Source organism: Crotalus tigris, unplaced genomic scaffold, assembly GCF_016545835.1.
Source record: "Crotalus tigris isolate CLP2741 ecotype Arizona unplaced genomic scaffold, ASM1654583v1 scf7180000019147.1630427, whole genome shotgun sequence".
Taxonomy (NCBI): Eukaryota; Metazoa; Chordata; class Lepidosauria; order Squamata; family Viperidae; genus Crotalus; species Crotalus tigris.
Genome location: NW_024097401.1, coordinates 1533297 through 1555984, shown reverse-complemented (window position 1 = coordinate 1555984; position 22688 = coordinate 1533297). Strand labels below are relative to the sequence as shown.

Here is a 22688-nt window from a genome sequence, read left to right as displayed (position 1 = left end):
ATAGCATTGGCTCGTTCAGCAGCTCCATTCATACTTGGATGAAAAGCTGAACTGAGGCCTGGGAGGACCCTATCAGCCTTATAAATTCCCGCCAAAATCTTGCTGTAAATTGGACCCTTTAATCTGAAACAATGTCCACTATAGTCCAGATCACCGTGTTTACTCCACTCTCTGGAACTTTGACTATAAAGTCCATAGCTATCTCCTCCCAAGGCCAGGTTGGTTCGGCTACTCACTGCAACAACCCCAGACTCTTTCCTGTCATTTGCTTCATGGCAGCACACACTGCACAGCTTTGTTCATAATTATGTCCTTCTTCATCCCTGGCCATCAGAATTGCCATTCGGCTTGGTGTAAGGTTTTCAGGAACACGAACTGGCCAGCTAGTTTAGCATTGTGACTCTTCTGTAGAACTTGTATTCGTAGTCCATCTGGGACATATAGCTTGTCCCCCTTCCAGGCAAAAAACCCTCTCGAAGTTAATTCCCCTTGGGCTCTGAACCATACATCAGTTTGCAGTTCTTTCTTTATCTGCTGCGTAAAAAGTGTCACAAGGGGGGGGGTGTTTTTCCTTTTTGCCTGTCGCCTGGTGGTTACTTGTTCCACCAGTTGTTTCGTGGGGATAATCATGTTCACCACCTCCTCTTGGTTACTTTTATACTGAGGCATACAAAAGTACATCAGCAAGGAAATTTTTCATCCTAGAATGTATTTCAAGTCGAAGTCAAGCCAACTGAAATATTGAATCAACCGTACCTGTTTAGGGGAGAGTTATGGGGGGAGTCCTCAGTGCTTCTATATTTTTTTGGTCAGTCCATATTTCAAAGGGAACCTTACTCCCCTCCAGAAACTGTCTCCATGTCAGTAGTGCCCAGTGAACTGTGAAGGCTTCCTTTTCCCACATGTCCCTAGATCTAGACAGTGCGCCTAAAAAACTATAGATCAGTGGTTCTCAACCTTTTTAATGCCACGATCCCCAACCGGTCGTAAGTCGAGGACTACTCAACCGGCCGTAAGTCGAGGACTACTCAACTGGTGCAGCCCCGTTTGCAGAATGGGACTTTTGGCGGGCTCAGCAGGGCAGAGACAGCCTGGACAATTCCTATTGGCTTTTGAAAGCCAATAGAATTAGACTCTATTCAAGAGAGTCTATTCTATTGGCTTTCAAAAGCCAATAGAATAAAAGGGAGTAGCACAGCTAAGGAAAAGGGGGAAAAAATGGCGGACTGCGTTGTTTGGTGACCCCCGTGAAATGGTCGTTCGACCCCAAATGGGGTCCCAACCCACAGGTTGAGAACCACTGCTATAGATGGAGGTTCATAACATTGTACAGGACACAGCAATTAAAACCATCCCAAAGAAAAAGAGATGCAGAAAGCAAAGTGGCTGTCTGATGAGGCCTTATAAATACCTGAGGAAAGAAGGAAAGCAAAAGGCAAAGATATACCCAAGTGAATGCAGATTTCCAGAGAATAGCAAGGAGAGATAAGAAGGCCTTCTTGAACGAACAATGCAAACAGAGGAAAAGAATAAAATGGGAAAGATTAGAGATCTCTCAAAAAATTGGAGTTCTCAAGGGAACATTTTGTGCAAAGGTGATCATGATAAAGGACAAAAAAAGGTTGAGACATAACAGAAGCAGAAGAAATTAAGAAGAGGTGGCGAGAAGACACAGAAGAATTATACAAGATCTTAATGTCCCTGATAACCATGATGGTGTGATGACTGACCATAAGCCAGACATCCTGAAGCCAAGTACGCCTTGACTTGACCAACGGAGTCCTCCGAAAATGGGGTAACACTTTCTCTGTATGGAAGTTTATGGCAATTTCCTGGGTAGTGAAAGCAATCTGATTTGATTTACATTTACAATTGGATTTTCACCACAGAGATTCTGTGTTTTATTAATTTTTAAAAGCTCTGGTATTATTATTATTTTTAATTTTTGATGGACATTTCCCTTTTTTCCATCTATTTTTATTGTGGGAAACATTATCTCAACATTCTCTGTGGTTATTCTGGCATGCTATATCTAATTCCCCTGCCCATGACAGAAACTGTTTATGCTTCACTGTGAAAGCTCAGTTACAAGCAATATTCTCCTTTTTTTAAAATATACATGGAGCCAAAACTTAATTGTACTTAGCCAACATATGCTGATTAGTAAGCTAATAAAGTGTGAGCAGGATGGCATGACAATTAGGTTGATATGTAATTGTTTCAGAGATGATTCAGAGCACTGATCAATGGTTCCTCATTAAACTGGAAACAGGTATCAGTCATATTTCCCCTACATTTCAATCCTGTAATGTAAATAATGCATTTGATGAATAGGTGGAGGGAATCCTTATCAGATATGGAATGGCCCAAAATTGTTGGGATACTTAAGAGAAGGCAAATAATATGTTGGAAAAATGGTAACAAGATCAACTTTAACAAAGATAAGCTTTTTCAACCAGGAAGCCAAAGTCAAGCACAATGGTATAGAATAGGTGAATTCTGGTTGGGTAATGATCTAGGAACAGCAGTTTATTATAAACTTAACAAGAGCTAGTAGTGTGGTATGGTTGCAAAAAATGAAGTGAAATGAAATATTAGACTACATAAGCAGACGTCTAATTTCTAATCACATGAAGTAATTATTCCGTTTTATTCTGTTATGGACAGATTCCTCTTCATTGTATTCTTCAGATGCCTGCGAGAATATCATAAGAGAAGATCAAGCCCTCCTTTCTCTAGTTTCAGAGCATTGGATACAAAATAATAGACTTAAATAACAGATTGTAACAGAATGCTGGGAGGGGGAATCTTAATATTAAAAGTAATTTAACAATGGAAATAGTTATCCAGAGAGCGAACAAATATATTCATTGGATATATTCATATAGAACAGTGGTTCTCAACCTCTTTAATGCCGCGACCCCCAACCGGTCGTAAGTCGAGGACTACCCAACCAGTCGTAAGTTGAGGATTACCCAACCGGTCGTAAGTCGAGGACTTTCCGTGCCCAAGAGCGCCGCGCATGCGTGGTGCCGCCCCCTGCGCCGGCCGAGGCATAGCTGGCAAGTGGCAGAGACGGCGCAGGCCAACCACCGGCTGGGCCACCAGCTGGCCCAGCCCAAGGGAGGTAAGGCACCCGCCGGGCCCCATGTGCGCCAGCAACCCTCCCTGCGCCCGCTGGCCTCCCACCTCCCACCCCGGCCCTCTTTTACTTACATTTTTAGTAGTTGCTCAGCAGGGAGGGGTGGAAACTTCCAGACAGCTCCCCTTCGCTGCAGATAACTTGCAGCACTGTTTGCAGACTGGGGCTTTTGGCAGGCTCAGCAGGGCAGAGACAGCCTGGACAATTCCTATTGGCTTTTGAAAGCCAATAGAATTAGACTCTATTCAAGAGAGTCTATTCTATTGGCTTTCAAAAGCCAATAGAATAAAAGGGAGTAGCACAGCTAAGGAAAAGGGGGAAAAAATGGCGGACTGCGTTGTTTGGCGACCCCCGTGAAATGGTCGTTCGACCCCAAATGGGGTCCCGACCTACAGGTTGAGAACCGCTGTTATAGAAGCTACACAGCTATCTGTCTAGATTATTTTAACTTGGATTCTTATACTGCCCTTGGGTTGAGCTTGATAGTGTAAACAAATTCTTCCAATTCAATATTTCTATAATTTTGTGCTATTAGTAAGGAAAAAGTAAGAGAAAGGGGGGGTCCCACAATAAAATCTGGTGTTGAAATGAATGCCAAAGGGGACATATTTCTGTCCTTGTTTCTACCATGATACAGGATAGGACTTGCTTTCTTTGGTTTGGTCTTGTAATAAAATGTTTATGACATCTTGCTCTCTTTTTGTCTGTTTCAGGGCCATGTAATGCTGCTACTTCTCTTAGATTTATCAACTTGGCATTTGGAAAGTTGTTTCTGTGCCTAGTTCTTTTTCCTTTTTGCTCCAGCTCATTCTTCCAAGATGGCCCAGGATGGAGCAGTTATGTGCTTCCATCCTAACCATGCTATGTCATGCCAACGCTATGTTCAAGCAATGGAGAAGACATCCCAGCTTCCTCGTTCCAAGAATGTGATACCTGCTTCTTTTAATCCTTATCATAGTCTCTCACCCAATGCTGGCCGGATTCATTTCCTCCGCAAGGGATTAACTGCTGAACCTTTGCGATCCCAGCTTGGCATATATAACAGTACTGGCTCTCTAACACAGAAGCTAACGAAGATGAGTAACTTTGGAAATGGCAGCTGTCTCATCTCAGGAAGAGTAACAGCTCCGTGTACTCCATTAAGAAGTTCCCCATGTCCCTCAGGCAATCAAGTCCCCCTGGTAGTCCCAGTCACTGGTGGTCAAAGTTCTGTGGTGACCTTTCGCTTTATTGAGAAGGCCAATGTGAAAACTTTAAATGGCTTCCCGCTGATGGAACCCAGGAAAGAAAACGGTTTGAGCAGAAGTTTGGAATCTGAAGAGGATTTTCACTTTGAGCCCAATACGCCAAGGAGCCAAAAGACAAACGTTCAGACACAATATTCCTCACAGAACAAAGTCACGGCATCCCTGAATCCTGTCATTTTGGATAACAAAGTGGGCTTCAAAGCCCAGACAGATAAATCCTCTTTGACCATGACAACTGAACAGGACCCAGTGGTTCTCAGTGGTAAGCAGGAGCGTCTTGAGTTTAAGCCAAAACCAGAGATATCTGCTTCAGATCCTCTTCTTGCTGGAAACAGATGTCTTGTAAATGCACAGCCCGCTTTGAGTCAGGGTAATGGAACTCCACTTTCTCTTGGTGCCAGTTGCCCTTCCAGCTCCCTCACTGATGGGATGAGCAGTCTATCTAATGATCTCTTGTGCCATCAAAGACACACACAGAGCAGGGAGCCACAGTACCAGGTACTTAGTAAGTCCAAATATTTTCTTGCCAAAAATATTATCTAAATCTAGATAATGGAAATCTCACATCTAGGGATCCTCCTAAATAAAAAAAAAATCTCTGTCTTTTCTACAGGGAAGCTTGTGGGCATATTCACGTGAAAGCTCTGTCCATGCCCAGCGTGTTGCCAAGGCCAAATGGGAATTCTTCTATGGCTCAGTAGAATCTCCTAAGACAGGTAACCCACTTGCTGCTACTGCATTATGACAAATATTTCTTAATGATCCATCACCATGAAATGATGTTCTGAGCTGATGTTTGTTATAGATAATGTAAGTATTGTAGAACGCCTATGTCAGTGATGGCGAACCTTTTAGAGACCGAGTGCCCAAACTGCAACCCAAAACCCACTTATGCATCATCGGGTGCCGGGTGGGTGTGGCCCATTGGGTGAGTGTGGCCCATTGGGTGGATGTGGCTGCTGTGGTAACAGCAAACTGGGTGGGACTAAAAAGTTCAATCAATCAATTCCAACTTTGCAAGATCTTTGTTTTTTCCCGTGAGAAGTTGAAATTGACTGATTGATTGAACCTTTTTTTTGTACATGGCAGCAGAGGCCTAAAGCAAAAAGGTTTTATAAAACCCAGCTGAAGGCCTAGGACTGGGGCAACGGTGTGCGTGCCCACAGAGAGGGATCTGAGTGCCGCCTCTGGCACCCATGCCATAGGTTCGCCACCACTGGCCTATGTACTTGTATGTTGAAAGAACACTGTTTTGCATAATATACTAACCATAAGAAATAAGCTCTCTTTTGCTGAATGTCAGTAAAAAATACTAACCTGAAACTCAGTAGTAAAAATCTCCAGAAACTTCAGATGCATGAGTAAAAATAAGGTATTTAGGTGTACTAAAAACTCGTTGAAAAGGATCTTCTTTCAGTTCTTGTTGGTTGCAGCTGCAGTTGAATAGTAGTACTTACTTTTTTTTAACCTGAGTTCCATAGATGAGCCTCCTATTGAATCTGTTCAAGCTCCATGTTGAGTAAAGAATGCTAGATGTCAAAGCTAATCTCTACTTAAATTATGTTATTTAATTTCAATATATTTGAATCATTCAGTTAAAATCAGCAGCTTATAAAAATGAATAATTTCAGATGAATCTATCTCAAGAAAAATCAATTTGAGAGCCTAAGAAATAGAAAGACTGAACATATTTTCACAGGAGATATATATTGTATAGCTATTCCTCTTACATTGCTATGTCTCAAAGGAGCAATTGATGAAACCTCTACTTCTTGTTGAAAATATCTCTCTTCAGTCTTCACTGCATTTTCAATTTGAAATTTGGGGTTTGTTCTCTGGAAATAATCCTTGCAATGCGAGCAATACTATGACCAAATTCACTGCCTGATTTTATGAATATAAAACTGGAACTCTTCTTGCGAATAGATACTGAACATGCAATGAGGAGGACAGGCTGTAGGAAGGAGGACTGGTTGATGTTAACCATACAAAGTGGCAGAAGGAGATATGTGGTTCTCAAAAACTTTTACTCATGAATGAATTTATTTGTGAAATAATATTCATGATTACGAAGTACAGTGGAATTATTTTTAAGGATTTTCTATTGGCAGAGCGCCCCTAGCATTCCTAATTCAAAGGCACTGTGCAACTATTCATACCTGTGATATGAAACTATGGAAATAATAATTAGAATTAATCGAAGGCATGAAATTAAAAGGAGAGGGGTTGGTAATACAACAGCATGTCCAGCCCACTGTGTCTAGCAGCGAGAGCATGCTCCAGGCACCTTCCATCAAACAATGCCATCTTGTTGAACCCTGGAGCTGAGCCTTCTCTGTGGCTGCATCTGCCTCTGGAATAGCAACCATCCAGTGATCCAGTTGGCCCCAACTTTGGTAAGGCTTTGAAGATCAGGCTTTCCCCAGGAATTTGGGCCAGAAGGTAAAATGAACTCAGTTGATGCAGCTTTTTGGTTTAGGTCTTTTTGTTTTGAGCCAGCTATCATGGATTATACACTATGGTGGATTTAATGTTTTGTTTACTGCCCAGAATCACCGTTGTGAAACAGGTGGCTCCAAAACTCGTATAAATAAGTGAATGATATGTTGGGAATTATCTGATGCCTTTTAGCTACTTATATTGTAAATAAGCACCATTTAATAAAGTTATAAACCTAACATTATACTTTAATAACTATGACAATGTTTGAGATAAGTAGTGTTGATATAGGACAGTGGTTCTCAACCTGTGGGTCGGGACCCCATTTGGGGTCGAACGACCATTTCACGGGGGTCGCCAGACAACGCAGTCCGCCATTTTTTCCCCCCTTTTCCTTAGCTGTGCTACTCCCTTTTATTCTATTGGCTTTTGAAAGCCAACAGAATAGACTCTCTTGAATAGAGTCTAATTCTATTGGCTTTCAAAAGCCAATAGGAATTGTCCAGGCTGTCTCTGCCCTGCTGAGCCCGCCAAAAGTCCCATTCTGCAAACGATGCTGCACCAGTTGAGTAGTCCTCGACTTACGACCGGTTGGGGGGTCGCAGCATTAAAAAGGTTGAGAACCACTGATATAGAAGTACTGGACAAATGTTATACATAAAGAGCCAGAATCATTTCGGAACCATACGTACATTTTGTTTGTAATACGGAATCTCTGTAATTCCAGGGATGCCATCTGAGAGTGCACTTGATCCTTCACCCCAGCTGCTTGAGAAATCCAAACTCTCAGTGCAACAAAACCCAGATGAGATGAGGCCAGAACACAGTCTATGTCATGTAGAGGTAGAAATTGAGGTGACCCCACCAAAGCTTGAAAACTGCGAAACTGGAATAATCCGCAGAACCGTGAAGTATTCAGAGACTGATCTGGACTCTGTCCCCTTGAGATGCTACCATGAGACAAACATTGATGATATTTTGGCTGAGAAGGAAGAAGTGGATTCAGCCATTGAGAGCCAGAAGGACAGCGAGAGCAATTTCAGTTCCATGGGAATTCCAAGGAAATTAAACCCGGTTCCAAGTGGCCTCTTTTTTCAGCACGCTGTGGAAGAGGATAGCAAACCTTTAGACAACAAGAATCAGGGAAATAAATACAGTGAAATATCTGAAGCCATGGTACCTCAGCAGGAGAGGTGAGGATTTCTCCAAGCGTGGCAATAGAGCAGTGGTTCTCAACCTGTGGGTCGGGACCCCATCTGGGGTCGAACGACCATTTCACGGGGGTCACCAAACAACGCAGTCCACCATTTTTCCCCCTTTTCCTTAGCTGTGCTACTCCCTTTTATTCTATTGGCTTTTGAAAGCCAATAGAATAGACTCTCTTGAATAGAGTCTAATTCTATTGGCTTCAAAAGTCAATAGGAATTGTCCAGGCTGTCTCTGCCCTGCTGAGCCCGCCAAAAGTTCCATTCTGCAAACGGTGCTGCACCAGTTGAGTAGTCCTCGACTTAGGACCGGTTGAGTAGTCCTCAACTTACGACTGGTTGGGGGTCGCGGCATTAAAAAGGTTGAGAACCACTGCAGTAGAGTGACAGCAGTGCCTATTGTTTGCCAGTTAGTTTGATCTCCGACCCTGGCAATTTGGCTGCAAACATTTCATCTCCATTGGGGGGGGAACATCTTCAATCCCAAATGGAGCATAAAGAGAAGTGCCAGGTATTCCATCTTGGGTTTGGGACTTGTTATCGGTGAATGGGCAATGGTGTGACGATTAGAAAGCAATTATTGAAAGGATGGCAGCCTACTGAACTATGATAATGAAAGTTTTATTTTATTGTAACTATAGTTACACCCTGGTTTTGTTTTACTTTGTTTTTACTCTAAATTAAGAGCAAGCTGAAACTTACTGTGGTGTTAATACTCTGAAAATCTAACCATCTCCTTTGCCTTTCTCAACTGGGCTTCCACAATCTCTCTATGAGAGATTGTGATTAGAAAACAAATAAACATTGCTTGTTTGAATTTAATGTGCTGCACAAGACTAGAATTCCCAGGGACAGGAATTTTTATGCACAGCCATTCTGCTGCTGACCTGCCACTTTGCTGTAAAACATGTGTGCTGTAAATTAAATGAACGATATTGTGAGGTTTTCTAAATGGTTTGCAATTTTTATGCAGGGGTTCGTTGAGTCCTAAAAATAAGGTTGAGAAAAACTAATATAACTTCTCTTTCTTTTCTCTTTACCACCACATATCATCACCAGGTCAAGCAACAGAAATTCTCAATTACTCAAGTCTCCTGTGTCTTTCTTCTTTGGGCAAAACATTTCCAAGGATAGTATGGATTCATTCAGCAAGCATTTTGAGAGCATCATGGAATCACATCGAGCCAAAGGAACCTCTTATACCAGCCTAGATTCTATAGATATCCTGTCTTCTCCCACTCATACACAAAATGAAACTGTCTTCTCCTTTGATCTTCCGACTCTTACCCCAGAAATTCACAAGGACTTTCAAGACAGCACTAAACTCATTGAGCAGAATTTTGCCCCTCTAGCTTTTCTGGAGCCAGATTCTGGAACCAGTTCTGCCACAGATGTCCCTTGGGCTGAACGGGAAGAGGAAGCAAAACAAAAATGGAAAAGTAGCTTGCAGAGTCCCTGCCATTCAGAGGGCAGTTTAGGAATTCCTCTGACCTCCATCATAAGGTGAGTGAGTAACATTAATTCCAGGTAGTGCATGAAGTGAAATGTAAAATATCTTGTAATTGTTTAGCTGATCATCTCTTTCTTTTGGATATGTGTTGTTGGACAGAAATTGCTTGAAAATGTGGACTGACTGGCATTTTTTTCCAGTGTTCATTGGTCTAATGAGAAAGACAATGTGACAATCAATAGAGTAAAGTAGAGTAGAGTAGAGTAAGAATAGAATAGAGTAGAGTAGAATAGAATAGAATAGAACAGAACAGAACAGAACAGAACAGAACAGAACAGAATAGAATAGAATAGAATAGAATATAGGAATGAAGAATAGAAAAGACGGTGATTGGTGAGGGGTCCTTGCTGTTCCCTGAGCTTGGTTGTTTTTATGCAGGCATTTCATTACCCAACCTAGATAACATCATCAAACTAGGTCAGAGCTTTTCAACCAGTGATACGGGTACCACCTGTGGTACATTGGCACCTGGCAGGTGGTACGCGACCATCCTATAAAAGTGGTAGCGGGCAAGGGGAATGAGCTGAACCGGTGGCAGCACCGCACAAGCCTGAGTGAGAGATGGCTGGAGCTGCAGGGCTGTCAGGGCTCAGTGGACGCACCAGGATCAGCGCCAGGCTCCAGCTGGAGCTCGGCGCTGATCCTGGTGCGTCTGCTGAGCCCTGAAGAAGCACCAATCAGCTGGAATGTTGCCTTATCTCCAGGGTCTTGTGATTTACATTCAGATGCGTGGCAACTGATTCATATTTATGACGGTCACAGTGTCCCAGGGTCATGTGAAGTGCCAAAACCTGCTGCTACCACCCATCAGACAGGGGGAATAAAAACCACACACACCTCATCCCACCCCCACTGCCAATCCTCAACAGAAATGCTCACAACAATGGAAACCTCAGACAGGAGGAAGAGCTCCGCTAGGTGGGCAGGCAGGTGTCTTGTTCGGCTGTGGCTTGGGGGGCACTTTTTTCAGTTCCATTGTAATTTCGAACAGTCACTAAGCGAACTGTTGTAAGTCGAGGACTACCTGTACTTCATCACTTTTTTCCCTTTTTTTTTTGGGTCATCAAGTTTTTGACACCTCGCTAGGCGACTGGTGGAGCTCAGGTATTGCCATATCTGAAAAGTGGTACAGTGGGTGAAAAGGTTGAAAAGCCCTGAACTAGATAACAAACTAGAGTGGGGTTTTCTCTCACTTTACTAATGGCTTGCTTCACAGTGATCGGTAAAATCAGTAAGGCAAGACAATATTGACAGGTGATAACTCTATTAAAAATTCATTCTATAATATCTTCTCAAATTTGTACAAGAAAAAGGACATGGACTTACACAAAAAAATAGATGAATATCTTTTAAAACAACAAGTAACTATCTAAAGCTTTCACAGGTGCAAAAGCAACTTATGAATGATCCTATAACTATTTTTGAAATATCAGAGGTCCCAGGCCCAGATGGACTTTCAAATCAATATTATAAATGTTTTGAAGACCAGCTGCTACAGCCATTGAAAGAGGCAATTAATTCTATATTACAGGGATCTGAATGCCTCAATCATGCAGGGAAGCTAATATTGCCCTGCTTCCAAAGGAAGGTCAAGATGCTACATTGATAGATTTCTTTATTAAATAATGATTATAAACTTTTTATAAACTGGGGGAGAGATTAAAGATTTATCAGAACTTTATACATGAGAACCAATCTACTGAAAAAGTAATGTAAGAATGGTCCTCAGTGTTACTGAATATTTGCAATATCATAATGAAATCTAGGCAGCCTTAACAGTCTTAGAGGTGGGGAAACACTTTTAACAATCTAAATTGGGCTTTGCTCTTTAGACCTTTAGATGAAATGGATTTTGGAAAGCAATTTATTCAAGGTATTACTTCAATTTACACATCCCAACATGTGCATATTATTGTTAATGGCAAATTGACTAAAATATGTGAGATTCAAAAAATTACAAAACGAGGTTGCCCTGGTCACCACTGCTTTTTTACAATAAAAAAAGATCTTTTAATTTAAGATTAGAATTTTCACACCAGTTATTTTGTCATCTCATCTGATATCTCTATTTAAAACCACTAAGACTAGAGGTTGCAAACAGAGACATCAGAGGAGATAACAAAATAACTGGTGTGAAAATACTAATCTTAAATAAAAATAATCTTTTTTTATTCTAAAGAAGAAATCAGTAAAGAGACTTGTAAGTAAAAGCCTTTCCTTAGTTATATTTCTGCAAGCTCCCCCAAATAGTTTGGTGTATTTGATGAAGAAGTTGAATGATTTTGGAGCTTCAGTTACTTTTAAAATAAACAGTAAACAAAGATGTTAATCAAGTATATGGCTGCATTTGAGCATGAAATGTTAACAAAAAAATCAGGTATTAAGGTGGAAAGGAAGATTAAATATCTTGGAGTGATATGGTCCGTACAAAAACTAAATTGTTTCAAAATAACTACATACCTATTTGGACTGATATTAAGAAAGATTTAATAAGGTGGGATAAATTGCAACTATATCTGATGAGCAGGATCTCTGTGATCAAGATGAATATCCTATCAAAGATGCTGTTTTTATTTCAATCAAATAACTTATGGGGGTCATCAACCAGCAGAAAGAAAGAAGAAAAATAGTCTTCAAATATCCAGAACATCCAGAAATAAACAAGGAGTGATACACAGAAAATTAAAATTCTTATTAATTAAAACTAACCTAAAATATAGAATTATAGATCCCCTAACAAATCTGAGGAAAATAACTGACATTAAAAAAATGATCAGTGGATAATGGTGAGGAAAAGGCATTTCCTACTCAAACAAGCTCAACTGGTGTTAATTATACTTTGTCTAATTATGTCAGACGCAGAACCTGATAATCTTATATACTATTTCAGGATTAATGTCAGAAAGAAAGAATTGATTATAATGCTGGTCATTATATCTGGTTTTGCGAGCCCAGAGTGGTGCAATTAGAGTGTATTTTTATTTGACCTTGCCAATATTGATGACTGAGGCTCCATTCAAGCAATAGCTAGGGTATATTTCTAAATTTATTTGGCAAGGATTAAGTATAAATTATCGCAAGATGCCATAGAAAGAGATGGTCTAAGGATAGGTACAATAAAGATAGATACAATAAAGGATCCCTATACCTATTACTATACATGCTAACAGCAGCAAGATTAGTCTTCGCACAGAGATGGAGACACCCTCAGAAGAAGAGGTAATAAATAAGATTTTTTCCTGTGCTGAAATGGATAGGTTGACGCTAGAACTCAAGGATAAGAGTGAAACAGATTATTATGAAATCTGGAACAAATTGTATAATTGGTTGGGGAAAAATAGATGGAAAAACTCTCCAATTTAGCAAAACACATTGATCAAGGAAGATGCTGATCAAAGGAAAAATATTAAAATATTAAAGTGAAAATTAAGAATACAGATGACGGGATCCACTAGAGAGACTATTTAAGAAAAATAGAAACATTTGTTTGAATATGTGGATTATGAATTATAGAAATCAATTGTCAACGATTTTTCTTTACAAATGTAAACCAAGCAAACACACTGTTAACCAACTATTATGTGATTTATGTTTTAAAAACCAATAAAACTTATTTTTAAAAAAGAAAGAGATGGTCTAGGTCTCCCAGATTTAATATTGTATTTTGAGGCATATTGCTTGAAGGAATGGGTGACCTTAAAGAATATTGTATTTGGAAGGTCATGAACTGAGATTTGTATGGCATGCCTATCTGTGGTTTGATCAAGGTATGTGGATTTCAAAAATCACTTTGTAAGGTGTGCCATTTACAGAGTTTGGTATAAATACAAAGAATTTATTATAAATAAAAGGAATGTCACCTCAGGAACGCTTTTTTTTTAGAAAGGAAATGACAGTGAGCCCTAATAGGGATATTTATAGTGAAATAATATCCTTTCTTCAAGGACAACCACTCTCAAATCAAAAGAAACTCGAAGTTAGAAGGTAATATATCAGTGATGACGAACCTTTTAGAGACCGAGTGCCCAAACTGCAACCCAAAACCCACTTCTGCATCATCGGGTGCTGGGTGGGCATGGCCCATTGGGTAGGCGTGGCTGCAGTGGTAACGGCAGAGTAGGTGGGACTAAAAAGTTCAATCAATCAATTCCAACTATTAAAGCTATTAAAATAATTTCTTTAAGAACAATTACATCTATATTATATATCTTCAGTCCTATATTATAATGATGCTATACCACTTGATCTCTTGTTGTCTTCCTTACAAAATGCACCAAGAGATCCCTTGGAATATTTTTTATTCTTGTAAATATTTATTTATTTTTCATGCTTCTTAACCATCAATCTCCCTCAGAGATAAATCTTGTGTGTATTCTACACGCCTTATCAATTTCTGCCTTTGTATCCTCTTCCTCCCAATCCAAAAGTTTTAATTTTGTAAAGCTTTAATAACCTTTTTCTAATATCTTCATCAAAATCCTCTCAAATTGCTCTAAATCTCAAACAAATTTCCCTCTCTCAATTCCAAGTAATTGGTGCCAAATTATCTAATTCTCTTTCCAGTTTTCTATAACTTCCTACTTTCCAGGACTTCGTCCACTGTCGTTAATTTGTTATATGTCTCTAAACAATTACAGAGCTTCTTCTTGACTTCTTTAATCTCCTCTGTTATCTTTACATCTTTCTGATATATTCTTTTTTTAAAAGATGTTAATTTAGTAGCCAGTTATTTAATCAATTTAGTATCAAGTGATTCAGCTAACTTGCCCAATTCTCAATTTTCTGAAATTAATCTAGTATAATTCCCCTCTCTGCATATTGCTCTAATGATCCTACTTTTGCTGCTTTTTCCAGTGGTTGCCATTGTAAAATTGTAATCCAAAAACAAAAGTGTCTTGATTGCAAAGGCAAGTGTCTCCTTTTTTTCCTGTTTTGTCTTTCTGTGTCATTAATATTTTCATCTCGAGTGGCACTCCATACACTTTATAGTTACACTCAGCTTCACAATCTGGCTCACCTTTTGTTCTGAAAAATCCACCAATTGCCTACACTCTTTAATTAGTAAAGAAAAAAAACATTTCCATGAAGGTCTGGTTCATTTATCTATTTAATTCCAATTTATTCAAAAGTACTTTCACCAGAATAATCTTTTAAACAAAGACCTGTTCTCTTTATCCATTTTAAATTTTCTTACATCCACTTGTTAAGCTGTTTGCCAAACATTTTTAAATTTTTAAAAGGTCTCCAGAAAGAATATTGATTCACAAAGTGGAATTTTCTTAGCTGCCTCTCAGACAATCTCTCTTTAGCTATAAATTAATTACACCCAATGGTGTTTAAGAAAGTGCTTGTGGGAATCTTGTATCCATATAGGCTGCATCATGGTTATGAGTTTGATTGAATTCCCTCAACTCCAAGCTGTTCAAGACATAGAACCCTCAATACTTGCAGTCTAGACTTGTCATCAGGAGCAGCTGTTGGGAGTGCAAGTGAGCAATCTCACAATCTTACAATTTCTCCTTTATTGGAAAGATAGCACCAGCCAGAATGTGCCATCTGGCCGTCAATCTCCTTCACAATGCTGTCCCTGCAACTTCAGACATCTAGTCCACTACAGATCCTCTGTCAACGCTGCTAACTTTGGATGTTCTTGCTTTGACAACATATGGAGATACAGCCTTTTTCTTTCTTATGCTTTACTCTTAGAATTAGATGATACTGGGGGAGGAGGAATGTGATGGGAGTTAGTTAGACATAACAATATTGTAATTCAGGGCTTTTGAAATAAGAGATGATAAGAAATGGTGGGTTGGAGAACAGGAGGGAAAGCCTACATTTCAAACTAATTGGAGAATGTGATTAATGACTGTTAATTAGATGAGGGAATTGTGTTTGATATTGTGTGCTAAGGGGAGGGGAATCCAGATTTTGGCTTCGACTATGTACATGCCGATGCTATGCCACTTGAATAAAGATTCTTTAAGGTAAACAACGCCTCGACGTTCTTTGAAGAGTTTCATCAGTCGGAACCATGACATCCTCACCCGGAAATACCAATAACCCTTCATCCTGTAAAAACAACATTTGTGGAAAATTGGATAAAAAGTGACTGGGTAACAGTTAACATGACAACCTCTGTGTTTTTTGTTCTAGCAAGCATCACCTCAGTCAACTGGTCTCAGACTCAGATTCTGAAATGGACAGCACAGAGCAACTAGCCCTGGGTAGTACGGACACTCTTTCTAGTGGACATAATGCTGATCTAGAGGCTGCTAAGCGTCTTGCGAAAAGGCTGTACAACTTGGATGGTTTCAAAAAGGCCGATGTAGCTCGTCATCTGGGGAAGAAGTAAGTATGTGTGGGTATTAAGAAAAGTCTCTTCATCCAGATTGTATTTTATTCACTCTGTAAAGAAATATGGCTGCCTGCTGTGCTTCTTCGTAGCTCTCTTCAGAGGAAGTGATTATGACTGCAGTAGGTAAGTCACAGCCTTCATATTGGAAACAATGGAGGAAGCTTTTGTTTCATTTTACAAACATTCTTAGTAATGTTGTTGGTGTGGCCTGTATAGCTTGTGGACACAGGGTGGCTTATCCTCTTTTCTAGCTTGGCAGCAATATTCCCCTATGATCGCTACAGTCTATTTCAGGGGTAGGCAACCTTGGCTCTTTTATGACTCGTGGACTTCAACTCCCAGAATTCCTGAGCCAGCTATGCTGAAGGGAAAGGGAGAGGTTTCCAAGCTGAGCCATGCTGACTCAGGGATTCTGGGAGTTGAAGTCCACGAGTCATGAAGGGGCCAAAGTTTTCCCCATGCTGGCTCAGGAATTCTGGGAGTTGAAGTCCACGAGTCATAAAAGAGCCAAGGTTGCCTACCCCTGGTCTAGTTGGATTAGAACACAGGATGGGGAAGAGTAGTGTAATTGAAAAATAACAAATCTGGGAGCTTTTCCTGTCCCTTAATGTCTGCCATGATCTCTTCTTCAGTTAATCCATCTCATAATCCGCCTCATCCATAAACAAGATGTTTCTTTCATTTCCAGCAATGATTTCAGTAAGACAGTAGCAGGGGAGTACCTCAAGTTCTTTGAATTCACTGGAATGACTCTGGATCAAGCTCTTAGGTAAGTGTCCAAGGAGGGACCTTTGAAGTCTTCAGAAAGATTGAGATTAATAAAGGTTCAGAGGGAAATTAAAGTAGCTGCAGCAGTCAATTGTTTTCAAGATTAACTTGTATTCACATTTATTTAGTAAGACCTATCAGATTTTATATATTTCTTTAGCCATAGTAGCTCATCAGAATTTGCTTCATGTATTTGTGCTGCCTACAATATGGACAGTCCTCAACTTACAATGGCAATTGAAACTGGATTTGCCATCACTACGTGACACAGTTTTAAAGTGCAACTGCATTGATTAGCAATGGCAATCCTTACAGTCCCAGTTGTTGTTGGGCAAGGCAACTTCCCGCTAGCTTCCCACAACCCAAGTTGGTGGAGATATTGGCAGGATGTTGCAAGTCCCAGGCCCAACAGGCAGGTAAGTGGCTGCTACTTGGTGGGGGAGAGAGCAAGGGGGTGTGCAGAAATGTGAGAGAGGAGTGGGGAGGGTACCCAAGGGTGTGAGGGGGGTGCATAAGAAGTGCTGCATAGGTTGGGGAGGGTATGCAGGGGTACAAGTGGCTGGTGCAACATAAGCATAAAGCACAAGCATAGCCCCCATTGACTTTGAGGTGAAGCCAATAGGGAAAGTGGCAAATTGCAAATTGCGATCACATAATTGTGGGGCATTTGACAACCAGCCAAACACCTAGCTTGTGATTAAGTGACCACGAGAATTCTGTGATGGCTAAACCTCTAAGGACTAGTGGGTTAGGATGTAAGTGGCATACTTGATCTTGCTCATCTTGACGTCTCAGCAGTTTTCGATACTATAAACTATGGTGTTTTTCTAGCCAACTTCAATGGTTGGGGGTATGCAACTCCATGTTGCCTTGGTCCACCTCCTTCCTCTGAGGCTGGTTCCAGCCAGTGTTGATAGGATAGAGGAGGCCCAGCCACCTCATTCTGTGGGGTGCTATAGCAGGGCTTTTCAACCTTTTCACCCATTGTACCACTTTTAGGATATGGCAATATCCAAGTACCACCAGTCGCCTAGCAAGGTGTCAAAAACTTGATGACCCCCCCAAAAAAGGAAAAAAGTGTTAAAGTACAGGTAGTCCTTGACTTACAACAGTTCGCTTAGTGACTGTTTGAAGTTACAATAGCACTGAAAAAAGTGCCCCCCAAAGCACAGCCGAGCAAGAAACTTGCCTGCAGCGTTCTTCCTCCTGTCCAAGGTTTTCATTGTTGTGAGCATTTCTATTGAGGATTGGCAGCGGGGGTGGGGTGGGGGGGGTGTTTGGTTTTTATTCCCCCCCACTCCATCTGCTGGGTGGTTGCAGCATGTTTTGGTTACTTCACATGACTCTGGGACACTGTAACCATCATAAATATGAATCAGTTGCCAAGCATCTGAATGTAAATCACAAGACCCAGGAGAGGCTGCAACATTCCAGCTGATTGGCACTTCTTCTGGGCTCAGCAGAAGCACCAGGATCAGTGCTGCTTTCCAGCTGATCGGCACTTCTTCTAGTCTCAGCAGAAGCACCAGGATCAGTGCCAAGCTCCAGCTGGAGCCTGGGGCTGATCCTGGCGTTTCTACTGACCCCTGACAGCCCTGCAGCTCCAGTCATCTCTCGCTCAGGCTTGTGCGGTGCTGTCACCGGTTCAGCTCATTCCCCTTCCCCACTATCACTTTTCTAGGATGGTCACGTACCACCTGCCAGGTGCCAGTGTACCACAGGTGGTACCCGTACCACTGGTTGAAAAGCCCTGTGCTATAGGACTCAGTGCTCTCTCCTCTCCTGTTTAACATATGTAAAATATGTTCATTTATGTCAGGGGTGTCAAACTCACAAAGTCACGTGACGTGTCGCGATGTATCACAGCTTTTTTTCCATTGCCGGCAATGGGGTGAGGGCGGTTTCGCTATGATGCATCCGGCCCGTGGGCCGGCAGTTTGACACCCCTGATTTATGTGTTCATTTATGTAAACCATTTCCCACATTTTTGTTTAGAAAGGATCTTACAGATCAGTTTCAAAAACAAGGTGCAAAGTATATCTATTTTATTTACTTTTATTTTCATTCAATTTCTATAGTCACTTAACTCCGCCAAGTCACTCTTTAGTTCTTTAGACCCAATGCCCTTTACAAAAGAAATAGGTAGGATAAATACAGAGCAGGTACTGGGATTCTTCCTCTTTAGTGCTCTGGATCACATGATTCAGGAGGGAGCAGGGAGCTTCAAATAGAGTAGCAGCTTGTTTACTACCTTTCCCATAAATGGGCAGAAGATTTATTTCCTGTTTGTTTGGGTTTTTTTTCTTTTCTTCCTTTCTTGGCTGGATCTGGCCAGTTTTCATACTAAATCTTTCCTTGCCAGCTTCTCCTTACCACATACTAAATTTGATTCTGTTTTCAGAGTATGGCTCTGCCAGCTGTCTATTTTTTACATAATTTCTTTCTAACATTCCATTGGGCTGGGAAAAAAATAAAAGGGATGGGACAGAAATAAATTCCCAATGTTACAAGATTCTTACAACAACCAGCAGGGTTGGGAAAAGTTCGGGAACAATGTATTGTTATTCCAGAATCAGATTTTACAATGAATATCCTGATTCTAGACCAGTGGTTCTCAACCTATGGGTCAGGACCCCATTTGGGGTCGAACGACCATTTCACGAGGGTCGCCAAACAACACAGTCCGCCATTTTTTCCCCCTTTTCCTTAGCTGTGCTACTCCCTTTTATTCTATTGGCTTTTGAAAGCCAATAGAATAGACTCTCTTGAATAGAGTCTAATTCTATTGGCTTTCAAAAGCCAATAGGAATTGTCCAGGCTGTCTCTGCCCTGCTGAGCCCACCAAAAGTCCCATTCTGCAAACGGTGCTGCACCAGTTGAGTAGTCTTCGGCTTACGACCGGTTGAGTAGTCCTCAACTTACGACCGGTTGGGGGTCGCGGCATTAAAAAGGTTGAGAACCACTGTTCTAGACCTTTGTGTCTCTGCTTCAGTGATTCTCTGCTACATTCCTGGCATGGTGAGATGGCACAGCTTGTTGGTGGCCTGTGCTAGAGTGTTTTGGAATTGCAACCTTTGGCCAGGAGCTGTTGCTATATCATTGACAGAACTGCTGGGGGACTAAGATGGGAAAGCTTCACTGTTCCAGAATGAAAGCGCAAAGTCCTAGAGCAGTGGCTATTACACTTGAGAAATAGCCATGTCTTCCTTTTCTCTTCAGATCTTTTCTGAAGGAGCTGGCCCTCATGGGAGAAACTCAAGAACGGGAGCGGATCCTGGCACATTTTTCACAACGATATTATGCGTGCAACCCCAAAGCCATCCCTTCTGAAGGTAAGATAAAATAAATTTAAAACATAAGATAAGCTTATTTGTCAAACCCTCTGCTTTACTTGGTTGCTTTTTATTAATTGCATTTGTCGTGGAAAAACCCAATGAAAAAGACAAGAGACAGCAACACAAAACAATGATTCTTACTTTAAGATTCAGAGGTTTATTTTGCTAATAACTTGGAACATAGCAAACATAATAACACAACATCACCTACATTAGTAACCCATTGCAATGAGGTCCAGCAAGGACAGCTATAGGCCAGTGGCAAATCAATCAGGTCCAGTCCCAACTCTTTATACCATTTCCCGTCCTAAGACTGTAGACCAGGGTCTTCAAACTTGGCACTTTTATGACTTGTGGACTTCAACTTCCAGAATTCCTCAACCAGCCATGCCTGGGGCATGCCTGGCTGAGGAATTCTGGGAGTTGAAGTCCACCAATAAAAAGGCAAAGCTTGAGGACCCCTGCTGTAGACAGATGGTCAGCAATCTTACACTTTCTGCTGACTTTTTGCTGATCCTTTGCTGAACATAACTTCCCACATACTCGTGAACATTGGAACCCAAATCCATCAGCTACTTTCAGTTCCCTATTTCTTACTGTTACAGTCCTTATGTTCTCAATATATTTGAAACAAGCAAGCTTAGCAAAATCATATTAAGTAAAGTACAATTGCAAACTGCAAAATTAAGCATAGCACAGACTTTGGTTCAATACTTTTTCCATGAGGCCTGATTTAATTCACCTGGGCCTAAACCTTGCATAAAATAACAATAACCAATATTTTCATCTTCCACACTTTGTGTGTTCATTTTTCGGGGTCTGCCATTCTGGTAGAGGGGGGCTGGTTGCCGGGGAATGTATTTGTTTTGCTCTGCTCTGTCCTCTGGAAAGATGCCTCCCTCCCTGAGAAAGGAATGTGGCCTGAAGACATCTGCCTTATCTCCAGACAATGGAGCCTGGGATCATTGGGAAACAAAACTGAGAGAGACCTTGAGATGGGCACTAAATCACCAGGTTCTCAAAACAACATAGTACCTATGGATTGGCTGGATTTCAACCAGACAATTGGACACTGGAGGGAGGAGTTTTGCTTGGGCATTATGATGAAACCTTTCACACACAAATTGTTCAGACCTTGCTTTGCTCTACTGCTATCACTAATTGTCAATAAAAGTTCCTTTTGAAACAATACGTGTTTCAAGAGATCTACTTTCTTGGAAGATCTAGTTGAGGCAGATTCTTACATAAAGCAAGGTCTGCAATAATGCTCAACCCAGAGAGGCAGCTGCCCTACCATGGGGGGCTCGTGCACAAGAAGTCTCTGCAAGGCAGCAAAACGGGAGAAGCCAGGACCGAAGATTTGAGCGAGTCAGCTACACAGGCCTGTCACAAGGAAGGCACCTCAAGTTGGCTGGCGGAAGCCACTGCCTTCGAAGACTCCACAAAACCGAGATGGTCGCTCAGTGTCAGGAAGAAAAAACCCAAAGGAGGGAAGAAAAAGGCTCAGAAGAAAAAGGTGGAGCTGACATCCAATGAGGAAGAGATGGACAAGCAGGTGGATCAGATGGAGGGGATCCTGAAGCAAGCCATGCAGTACATGGTGGAAGCTTTCGAGGACCTAAAAGCTAAATCCCTGAGCCGTCCAGAGAAAGAGGAAGAACTAGCTGAGGAAGCTGGGTGTGGAGATGAAGAAACCACAATCACTGAGAGCACAGGGGGAACAATGGGCTCCTACAGCCAGTAGCGAGCCCTTCAACACCCTGGAGAGAGATCTCTATGGATTTTATTGTGGAGTTACCCAAAAGAGCAGGAAACACTGTCATTTGGATAGTTACCTACCTCAAAACAGGCCCATTTCATCCCATGTCAAAAGATTCCAACTGCTAAGACTTTAGCCAAAATATTTGTGCAGCATATTTATCAGTTGCATGCCTCCCTCCCTGACAAAGGAATGTGGTCAGAAAACATCTGCCTTATCTCCAGACAATGGAGCCTGGGACCATTGGGAAATGAAACTAAAAGAGTCCTTGAGATGGGCGCTAAATCACCAGGTTCTCAAAACCACATAGTACCTATGGATTGGCTGGATTTCAACTGGATAGTTGGACACTAGAGGAGTTTTGCCTGGGCATTATGATGTAACCTTTCATGTGCAAATTCTTCAGACCTTGCTTTGCTCTACTGCTATCACTAACTCTCAATAAAAGTTCCTTTTGAAACAATGCCTGTTTCAAGAGTTCTGCTTTCTTGGGAGATCTAGTTGAGGCAGATTCATAGAATAGAATAGAATAGAATAGAATAGAATAGAATAGAATAGAATAGAATAGAATAGAATAGAATAGAATAGAATAGAGTAGGGTAGGGTAGGGTAGGGTAGGGTAGGGTAGGGTAGGGTAGGGTAGGGTAGGGTAGAGTAGAGTAGAGTAGAGTAGGATAGGGTATAGAATAGAGCTGGAAGGTCTTTTAGTCCAACCCCCCACTCAAGCAGGAGAGCCTATACCATCTCAGACAAGTGACTGTCCAATCTCTTCTTAAACACCTACAGTAATGGAGCACCCATGATTTCTGGGGGCAAGCTGTTCCACTGGTTAATTATCCTCACTGTTAGGAACTTTCTCTTTAATTCCAGGGTGCTCCTCTCTTTGATCAGTTTCCAACCATTGTTTCTTGTCCTGCCAACCTGGAAC

The 22688-nt window shown here is 41.3% G+C and overlaps 1 protein-coding gene across 1 annotated transcript in view; it reads left to right on the top strand.

Annotated features, from left to right (window-relative positions):
• LOC120315529 (PH and SEC7 domain-containing protein 1-like) overlaps nt 1-22688 on the top strand; it is an 86063-nt gene that overhangs the window by 3678 nt on the left and 59697 nt on the right. The window contains exons 2-8 of the mRNA XM_039360014.1: nt 3856-4887; nt 5003-5105; nt 7556-8021; nt 9093-9536; nt 15697-15891; nt 16587-16667; nt 19886-19998. Of these exons, the coding sequence (XP_039215948.1) occupies nt 3961-4887; nt 5003-5105; nt 7556-8021; nt 9093-9536; nt 15697-15891; nt 16587-16667; nt 19886-19998 (2329 nt within the window). The 5' untranslated portion in view covers nt 3856-3960. The remainder of the gene's footprint in view (nt 1-3855; nt 4888-5002; nt 5106-7555; nt 8022-9092; nt 9537-15696; nt 15892-16586; nt 16668-19885; nt 19999-22688) is intronic.